This window comes from Zingiber officinale, chromosome 4A (genome assembly GCF_018446385.1).
Source record: "Zingiber officinale cultivar Zhangliang chromosome 4A, Zo_v1.1, whole genome shotgun sequence".
In the NCBI taxonomy this organism is placed as follows: domain Eukaryota; kingdom Viridiplantae; phylum Streptophyta; class Magnoliopsida; order Zingiberales; family Zingiberaceae; genus Zingiber; species Zingiber officinale.
In genome coordinates, this window is record NC_055992.1 from 134,493,985 (window position 1) to 134,503,697 (window position 9,713).

Here is a 9,713-nt window from a genome sequence, read left to right on the forward strand (position 1 = left end):
TAGTTATGATCTTTTTCTAAATTCATATTATAATTTAGATTGGGATGAGCGGTTAAAGACCGTCGACGGTGGACAGATGACCAGACTGCTGGACGCAAAGTAAGGGGCGACCTTCAGTCGTCCATCCCGATCCAAATTATAATCTGGATAAGAACGTAAACCCAAAGAGATTGTAAATATCACATATTTTCCAAGCTTAAACTCAAATATTAATATTTTTAAAATATTCAACTCGATTAACTCTTTATCTCCAAATCACACTAGTAATTTTATTTCTGTAGTAATTTTATTGTTACGGTAAAGCTCCCTCGAGCCAAACTAGCTAGCCATAGAGAATCCTTAATGTTTAACTGGTTAGGAGGTCCGATTCGATCGATCCATCTTTCTTTAAACCTCGATGAATCGAGAGTGGTTGTCTGGACAAATGATTCAAAGAAGGTGAAGCTCGTAATCAACTTCTAAAACTCAAAAAAATAAGAACACTAGAAGCACAGCATACAAATGCACTTAAAGGAACTATGTACGATAACAAAGTGCATTTCGATGGAATTGACTCGGAGCAACTTTTAAGATAAATGAATTGTCAAAAAGCTTCTCATTTTGATTCGGTCTTTCTTTAAAGCATCCATGAATCGGGAGTGTGTTTGTTAAGACAAATGATTCAAATAAAGTGCGTGCAGCTCCTGACAAATTTCTAAAACTTAAAACCGACAAAAGTGCAACCGAACTGCAAATGCAATGCGCTTTAAGGAGCTAGGTACGATAACAAAGTGCAATTCGATGGAATTGACTCGTTTTAAAGTCCCAGGGAATGGTAAGTTGCTGAGCTCAAATCTTAAACAAAACCGTTAGGGTTCACTCGGCTGAAACATAGTACATTCGACGATGGACAAGTTGCATCTCGCATGATCAAACATTCCTCTTTGTATCATGATTCACACAAGAATCAGCAGCCGACTTCATCTGAAACCATCAGGATTGTGTTGTAAAGATTCATTGTCAAATAGAATCTCAAAAAAAAAAAGAAGAAAAAAATCGGTAATACGATGTTCTAAGTTACCTGAATGACATTCACAACTTGCTTAATGGCCCATCCAATCGAAACTAAAAGCAGCAGCAAAGAGAGGAGCGTATTCATTCGTAAAGCATTCAAATAGACCTGTCACGTACCAAAATCAAATAAACTGCAGAAAAATGTTTACGAATTCAAAATCAACAAAACGGGATGAAAGCTGCGAGAGCTTACGCTGATCAAGCTTTCAGATTTCTCACCGGCAAGAAGATAGAGGATAACGTAGAGGACCTGCAGTGTCACAGTATGGTTTTGCTTAAATATAAAACATGGGCCTTGGCACGAAAAACTGCTAGTTAATCCTGATTACCTCAGATCCCACACAGCAGAAGCCCATGAACAAGCGATTGCCGTAGTACAACTTGAAAAGCCAACTGCTCGAGTCTTTCACATCTTTGTGGCTAGTTTTGCCGGATAAGAACGAACTATAGTAGTGTGGCAAATAAGTGCCAGATTCATGGTGGAATACCAAAAAATATATATATAACTATACAAGTCAAGCTTCTTCTAACCATTCAACATAAACATGGAAGCAATAGGATAATCGATATGCAAACAAGCGACGTGTAGTGGATATATACATAAATTGTTAACTTGTTGGTACTACATAGTCAAATTGTTAACTTGAATCTAGTGATCTCGTTGTGAAATTATGTGGGCATTACGAAACTAACAAAGCCTCAGTGAGACTACAGCTCCTCTTATAACAACTGATTGACTCCCACTTGGTCGATGCCAATGTGTAAGAATTCATACCGACTGTTTCATTCAGTAATATATCGGCAAAAAATGGTGCTTGGCCCCTATAGCTTAGCCCTTTTTTCAAAAAATTAAAAAAAAAAGGTCAAAAGGACACCCATCACATTTTTCTGTACCAAAAATACCCTTGTTCCAACGTTGTTGTAGTAGCTAGGAGTAGCTGCTATAACATGCAAAAACAAACCTACTGTAACTTTCAGATAATACAACACCGTTGCTACAAGGGTATTTTCGGTATGAAAATTATGATGGGGAGTCCTTTTGACTTTTTTTGAAAAAGATGCACCCTTTTGACGATTCAGGCACCCTTTTTGCCTCTTTTTTTTCATGGGAACAGAAGTTATGACATGAGAAAAAGGATAAACTAAAGGCATTCAGAAAAGTTATTAGAAGAACTACTTTAACCAGTGATGCTTCTGATGATAATAATACATTAATGAGTCTAGCTGGACTAGGGGCGCCTTGTTCATATCAACAACATTAGTTCTGAGACGAACTGGTTCGGTTCTAAAAGAGCACTACTTTAACAGATCCATTTCATGTATGACACATCGAATATACATTTCAGTTCTTTAAAATGGAAGTGTACGGTACCAACTATGAAAAAAAAAAAGAGTTGAATTCAAATGAACAAAAGTAGTGTTCGATCCAAAATAGATTAATATAAATACCTGTACATTTGCAACCAGTGACTTCCAATGTCCAATCCCAGCAATGCCAAGAAAATTAAGCCTGGTCTGAATAATTCAACAAGAAAAGAAAACAAAATCAGTTATCTGGGCAAGCGAAGGAACCAAAGTATATTTTTGAAACGAAAAAAGTAAGTACCTGTATAGTTGTGAGAGAAGAGACAGTAAACATGCAGTGCTAACCCTGAAGAATGTGATGGAACAAAACATATATTAGCTCACTACGAATAAAAAATGAAGACGAATGATTTATCTCAAGTGAAGTAGCGTCTAGAATCCGGGTTCTGAAGAGAAGCACCTGTCTGTTACCATGTCGAAAACAGCTCCAAAAGTCGACACTGGTTCATGGATCAGAATAAATTAACAAGGCAACAACCATGTAAAATCATATTCTATGACGCCAACGTTAATATTTGGCGAGCACTTGTTAGCAGAATGTTTTTTAATGAAAAATAACAAATACAAGTATATCCCAGCTTCCATCTCAACAAAATCATTTATTAGTTCTTAGAAATTCCATAACAAAGAAATGATACCAAATTAAGCCAAGTTTGATGCAACCATGCGATATCATCATCAAGTCATGTTTGTCCCAACTAGATGGCATTGGCTACATGAAGCTTATCTATCCATTGAGCTCGATCTAAGATTATATCATTAGTAATTATGAAAAATAGAATTAAAATTCATGTTCATAAGTTTAGACAATATAAATGCTGGTTATCTAGGCCTAAGGAAACCCTCATGGTTGATCGGCATTAGTGGTTTTTTGTGACTTATTGGCCTCATTCACAATCAATATTGTCCTGCTGAAACAAAATTCATCATGTTTAATTTATCCTAATCAAATTTTGTTGATGTTTAATCCAGATGTCATCCTGTTTTCATAATTCTGGGCCTTAACTCTGCAAGAGCAGGGGCAGTATAACAGACAGGTATATAATCTTACATCTCAGAAACACTGGGCAGTGGAGAAAATTTGGTTGATTGTTGCCATGAAGGAAATTTACCAGATGAAATAACTTGGCACGATTAAAATATAAAGAACCCCCATTACCTTGATTTAACCTTCGTGCAAACCAGCCATCCAATGCATCACAGACAAAGCTGTAATGCAGTCGATTTAGTACCAAAATGAAATTTGTAATCTAGCCGAGAAAAAAGAAAATTGAAAATACAATCATAGTAATTACCTTGTAACATAAAGAATGGCAAAGAGAGATTTATGTGAATAGCAAACCAAAAATGCCACACAATTCAAGATGACCCTTATATATCCTACAGAATGAACAAAAAACACAATTTATATGGTAAGTGTTTGCAGTTTGAAATATGTAAAAACCTTATTAAAATAATAAAATAATTACCATAATGAATGAATTTTCAAAAGTTTAGGCTGCACTAATTTTGACTCTTGAGCATTAATTAAACCCATGTATTAGATATTTACATGCTATTGTTACTAACTTGAGACTTTTGGAAGGGTCACTTATGAATATGAAGTCCCAATTCTTCCAAATTTATACTAGCAATTCCTTTAAAACTTAAGAGTCCATTGAATTCAAGATGGTTCAACCTTGGATTTTCCTTCTTCCCTTTGTTAATAATGAGATACAAAAAAGTTTTTAGAAAAACAGAGCAATGATTGATCAGTCAGGACAAGATGCAGCAGGTGAATCAATGAGAAGTGGTGTTGAGCAAGTGTCTGGTCAAATAATCTATACCTATACCAGCATTTTACTGCACTAGATAAATCCTGATTGATATACCATAAATACTAAAATGTAGTGGAAAAAAGAAGTTTACCTATAACATTAGGAACATAAAGATATACTGATATGGCTTCTTGATTCGATGGCCCTGCCATTGCAGCTTTCTAAATCCAAATAAACTCCAATGAAGACAAGAGATGCTGCAGATGCAGCACTACCTATTCCTCCCTGTAAGTTTAGCTAGTCAATAGGTGAATTATGCGCTCCATGACTTGAAACTGAAGGTCACATCCAAATAGTCAGTTCATATAGATAAGAAGATGTGTATATAACTTTGTGTGCAGATATGTATGACCTTGAGGAAACTTCAACAAAGTGCACACAAGTACAAGCAAACAAGGATTCTATCATGAAACAAAATGACTAATGCAAGAGAATTTGTTCTAACATAATATGTACAGAAAAAGAATGGATACAATTGACGTTACTATAAAATGTGACATGTTAGAAAGGGTTACTATGATATTGTGGAAATTATTGGTGCAGTCTAGCTAAAGATAAAAGAAAGTATTGCGAAAACAACTTTTTTTTATTATTAAAACAATAGTAGGCAAAAAGATACTAAAATTTATGAGTTTTTATTTCCTTGTGATAAGATTAGATGATCAATGTAGAGTAGTGGTTGGTGGCTGAATATATTATGTTTCAACAGAGGAAGAACAGAATGTGACGCATAGCATACAGTTGGCTATATCATGCAATCTTATTGTTGCTATTTCTGCAAAAGTGTGCATATATGGAATAGATAATCTCTAAATCTCAACAAAATAAGTAGCATTGACTTTTTTTGTGCAAGGATACTACATAACCACCTACAACATCTGTGAAGTTACAGCTGAACTAGGTTTACATACTCAACAATGCCCACGCTTTTTCAAAAAAAAAAAAAATGTTTTCAGTATTTGGTATTCTAGTATTTAGGAATTGAATGTTCTCGAGTATGTTGTCCCTTGTTGTGAACTGTGAGTTTGATAATCATTTTCTGAGGTAATATTAGGCAAAGTAATATTTCCATTTCAGATTTAGGTTTGATTTAAGTGTGTTGTTTGCTTTTATTTTTGTTTTTTAAAAAACAATAAACTCAGGTTTCATTGATAATTTGTGTGTCCATACAAGTGCCTTGAATTGCTCAGGCAAGCACCAAACGCCGGCAACATGGGGATCTTAGCGCCTTACAGCAGTTTCTCTTTAACAGTACCAGGCATATCATATTACGATGCTACTTCTCTTTTTCTCCCCCTCAGGTTCCGACTATGAGTGAAATGATTGACATGTGGAAGAAAAAGAAGATGAATACTTTTGGAATTCTTTACAGCTGGTTTCTTGCCAAGGCATGGCCCTTCCTTTCTTCGCTTACTGTTTATATTATTTGTTGTTTGTAGGATGTTTGGCCTTAACATAGATGGTTTCCGTCTTAGGTTGCTCATAAACTCGAAGTTCTTCCAGGTGCTGAGTTCCGAGTAGCATATGAAGAGGCAATGAGTTATGGAGGCAAAGTTATCCTGGGTGACCGTCCTGTTCATGTACAATATATCTTCTCAATACACCTTATTATGAAATTGTTATACCATGTTTGATCTGCCTTCTTTGTCATCAACAAGCTATTTGTATAAACGTTGTATACTTTTAAATTCTATTCTTTATTGTATAATCTTGTATAGATTGGTCTTTTTTATGAAAGATTATTGTATGCATGCATTAGTAAAGTTTTTTTTTTATTTTTTTTTATAAACTTAGTGGCTAATAATTGAAGAGTGTATTTGAGGTTAACTGTTAGTGTTCTCATTCGATCATCTACTAATTTCACATTCTTTGCTCATTGACTTTGTTTTTTACAATGTCTGCAGATTACCTTGAAAAGAACTTGGGGGAAGATGTCATTATGGGCTAGAACAAAATTTTTGTACAGCATACTCTTTCAAACAGTATGTTTACCGAGTACCGAAGAACTAAATAAGATGGTATGTTGAACCCTCAATTGCTAATACATAATTTGATACCCCTTTTGGAAGAAGAATAAGATTTCTTATACTGCCATTTTCCTTGCTTGTCTGCGTGCATGTTGCTCATTTCACACCATGTCAAATATGTCATAATACCTGAAGCTTCCGATGATCGAAGTGATCTTAAAATCTGTTATTTTTTGCCTAGTAAATTGTATATCATGAACATCTGTGTATCCAATAACCATTCATTATTGCCTGTAGGTTCTGCTGTAAACTCAGAAATATCGTTGCACATTATGTCTGTATTATTCATATTTCATTGGTTTTGTTGTCGTTACTTATGTACTATCAATAATGCAAATGTGTGCCCCTATCGGTGTGGTGCAGTGATTAAAACACTTGGAGGAACAAATAAGAGGGTCATGATTCAAATTCCAAATGGGACGAATATCTTAGAGATCGACTTCTGAGTGTGCATAAGCTATGCTCTAGATTTACCCTTTTGGTGAACTAGGGGTAGGCCATCTATCTCCAAGATTAATCGGGCGAAGCCCGAACACTTAGATTATCAAAAAAAAAAAAAAAACAATAATAATGCAAATGTGATTGTTCTCCTTCCAACATACGCAAACTTTCTGGATAAATGATCAGGGTCAACTTTAACATGCTATCAGCAGAGACCATAAGCAGAGTTGTTCGTCAAATTGAGCCAGGCCTATCAGCCTGTCCACTCGTGAGGAGTGTTTAAGTATACAGATGATCATATTGATCCCTTTCTTAATCACTCAAGTTTTGGGGTATTTGCTCAATCAGTTAACTTTAGTATTTAGTTTGCTAGCAATCAGATAAGCTCAATATCCTTTCGGTAGTTGGCACCTTCATTGTGTTTCAGTTACAAACGTTAGTTCGCCGAGTAACTTAATATTAAATAAGGATCCTATTGTTTAAGTAAAATTGTAATTTACCCTTAGTAGCATTTTCAGTAATATTTGTCTCTCTCTCTTTTTTTTTTCCAGTTGGCGGACATGGATAATGTTGACATGCTGACTCTTGTAATTCAAGAGATGAGCAAGGCGTTCCCAACTCTAATTGATACTCTTCTTCATGAGAGAGATATGTAAGCATCAAATTCTGATTCCACATTGTTCCTTATTTATCAATGAAGATAGCTGCTTTGTTTCATTTTGTAGTTGTGTTGGTAATTTGTTGTAATCATCAACATAGTTTATGTAAGCATCAATTTCTGATTCCACATTGTTCCTTATTTATTGATGAAAATAGCTGCTTTGTTTCATTTTGTAGTTTTGTCAGTAATTTGTCATGATCATCAACATAGTTTATGTAAGCATCAATTTCTGGTTCCACATTGTTCCTTATTTATTGACGAAAATAGCTGCTTTGTTTCATTTTGTAGTTTTGTCAGTAATTTGTCATGATCATCAACATAATTTATGTAAGCATCAATTTCTGATTCCACATTGTTCCTTATTTATCGATGATTTTGTCATACTCATCAGCATAGTTTAATGTTTACTTGTGCGCGCAGGTACATGTCCTCTACATTACTAAATGTCGCGAGAGAACACTCATCTGTTGTTGCAGTTGTTGGCAAAGGACATTTAGCTGGAATAAAGAAGTACTGGAAACAGCCCGTTGAGGTCTGCTCTCATTTTTCATGTCCCTCTCAATTTCTTTTCTTTTCTTATGGGTAAAATTACCCGTGGTGTGGATTGATGGATGCATGACGAACTTAGTGTGAACATTGCTTGATCCATGTGTAACTTCGCCTTTTTTATCGGGAGAAACCATTGCAGGATGGAAGGGGAGCCTTAGCGTAATGATAAAGTTGTTGTCATGTAACTTTGAGGTCACGGGTTCGAGTCGTAGTAAAAGCCTCTTGCAAAATGTAACATAAGGTTGTGTACAATAGACCTAATGTGGTGCGATCCTTCCTCGGGATCCGGGGGATTCATGCATTGGACTGTCATTTTTTTAGACTGTTATAGGATCCATACTATTTATATTCGAGTCATTTGGCGTTACTCAAATTGGCTTGACACTCTAGACCCTCACCTCAGACACCACACAACACATCACTTCCTACTCCAAAACCCTACTTCGGCAACTCAACCATAATAGTTAGTTTGTAACTCGCACTATTCACTTTGAACAAGCAGAGATTGCACCATTCAAACCCATTGCAACCTGTCAGAACTTGTACTAGTTAGGATGAACTGGAACCCGATCAAATCTCTACCGGCCAAACTCGACCCAGTCCACGCAAGTTAAAACCTAGTTGTTTCACATCAGGCACACTGAACCTCCTCCGGGCAGCCCTTTGCAATCAACTGTGATCTGAATTTGTCATTGTCAAACTATTACTTGGATTCGGGTGCACGAGTATTCGATGTATGTTTACACATTCTCAATAAAGATTCATATACTGTGTCTGCGTGTGGTCGGAATGTCGATATAAATAATTTTTACTCGATGAATCTCATATGATCTCTTCTTTATCTTGCAGATGAAGCATCTACTGGAAATCCCTGTGCGAAGTGCAGGACCATCAAGAACAACAATTTTGGTATCTGTTGGTGTGGCATTCACTGGAATAGCTGCTGCCATTTATCTTCTCGCCAAGAGATGATGCTTCAAAATTAAGAGATTTTTTTTTGTTTTAGTTTTTTTTTTTTCATTTTCAATTTTATTATAATTAATTATAGTGTCTGGTTGAAATCAGATTAATTCTATCTAAAATCACTACAGCTTTTAGTTCGTATTTTTCAAACTAATTGGTTTCAAACATTAAATTTCTGTCTTCTGTGTCCTCCTTTTAGTATTATTATTGTTATTATTTTTTAAAAAATAATGTCCTTATGAACTTGTTTTTAAGGAGACTTTAGAGTTTGAATTCAATTATTCTCAAAGTTATGCAAAATGTTTTAACTCTAATTTGCAAATTTTGTTTTTCTATTTACGGTGTTTTAATTATCAAAAGAATACATTTTTAGGGGTAATTAATTATGATTATTTATTTTTATTATAGTAAAAATTGGTTATGCCTATCTCTTTTACAATTTGTTTCCATGAAGGAAGTTAAGTTATAAAGTTAATTTAGGATGATTATTTATTTTCATGATTATATTTAAGAGTAAGAAAAGATAGATTAAATTGAATTTTTTGAAAATTTGACTTAGTTAATTTAAAATTTTAATTTAATTAATTCTGTTTGATTTGGATTTTAAATTTTATAAATCCATTAAATCCAAATATCATCCATTGATTGATATATTTGAATTAGACTTAATTTGATTATATTATTAGTAGATGTCATAATTAAAGTAAAAAAAAAAAAAGATTATTTGTAGCTTAGGCATGCCTCTTGATCTATCTCCAATATATGTTAAAGAATTAGTTTATAGTTGATCATAGTTAAAGAGTGGGAGGAAATTTTTTCGGAGGGCATATATCCATA

General features: G+C 34.6%; 2 protein-coding genes across 2 annotated transcripts; one reads left to right on the top strand and one right to left on the bottom strand.

Annotated features, from left to right (window-relative positions):
• Window positions 1-643: 643 nt before the first annotated feature.
• Window positions 644-4,507, bottom strand: LOC121971351 (probable CDP-diacylglycerol--inositol 3-phosphatidyltransferase 2). Its single transcript, XM_042522582.1, has 10 exons — window positions 4,327-4,507; window positions 3,714-3,798; window positions 3,578-3,627; window positions 2,819-2,858; window positions 2,660-2,704; window positions 2,503-2,568; window positions 1,383-1,497; window positions 1,247-1,303; window positions 1,061-1,159; window positions 644-963 (listed from the first exon to the last, which is right to left on the bottom strand). Exons 1-10 carry the CDS (start codon window positions 4,385-4,387, stop codon window positions 910-912), a joined length of 672 nt encoding a protein of 223 aa, XP_042378516.1. The 5' UTR covers window positions 4,388-4,507; the 3' UTR covers window positions 644-909.
• Window positions 4,508-5,196: 689 nt separating this feature from the next.
• On the top strand, window positions 5,197-9,059 carry LOC121971352 (traB domain-containing protein-like). The gene is made up of 6 exons (XM_042522583.1): window positions 5,197-5,623; window positions 5,711-5,815; window positions 6,140-6,253; window positions 7,255-7,355; window positions 7,785-7,896; window positions 8,763-9,059. Exons 1-6 carry the CDS (start codon window positions 5,546-5,548, stop codon window positions 8,883-8,885), a joined length of 633 nt encoding a protein of 210 aa, XP_042378517.1. The 5' UTR covers window positions 5,197-5,545; the 3' UTR covers window positions 8,886-9,059.
• Window positions 9,060-9,713: the final 654 nt, after the last annotated feature.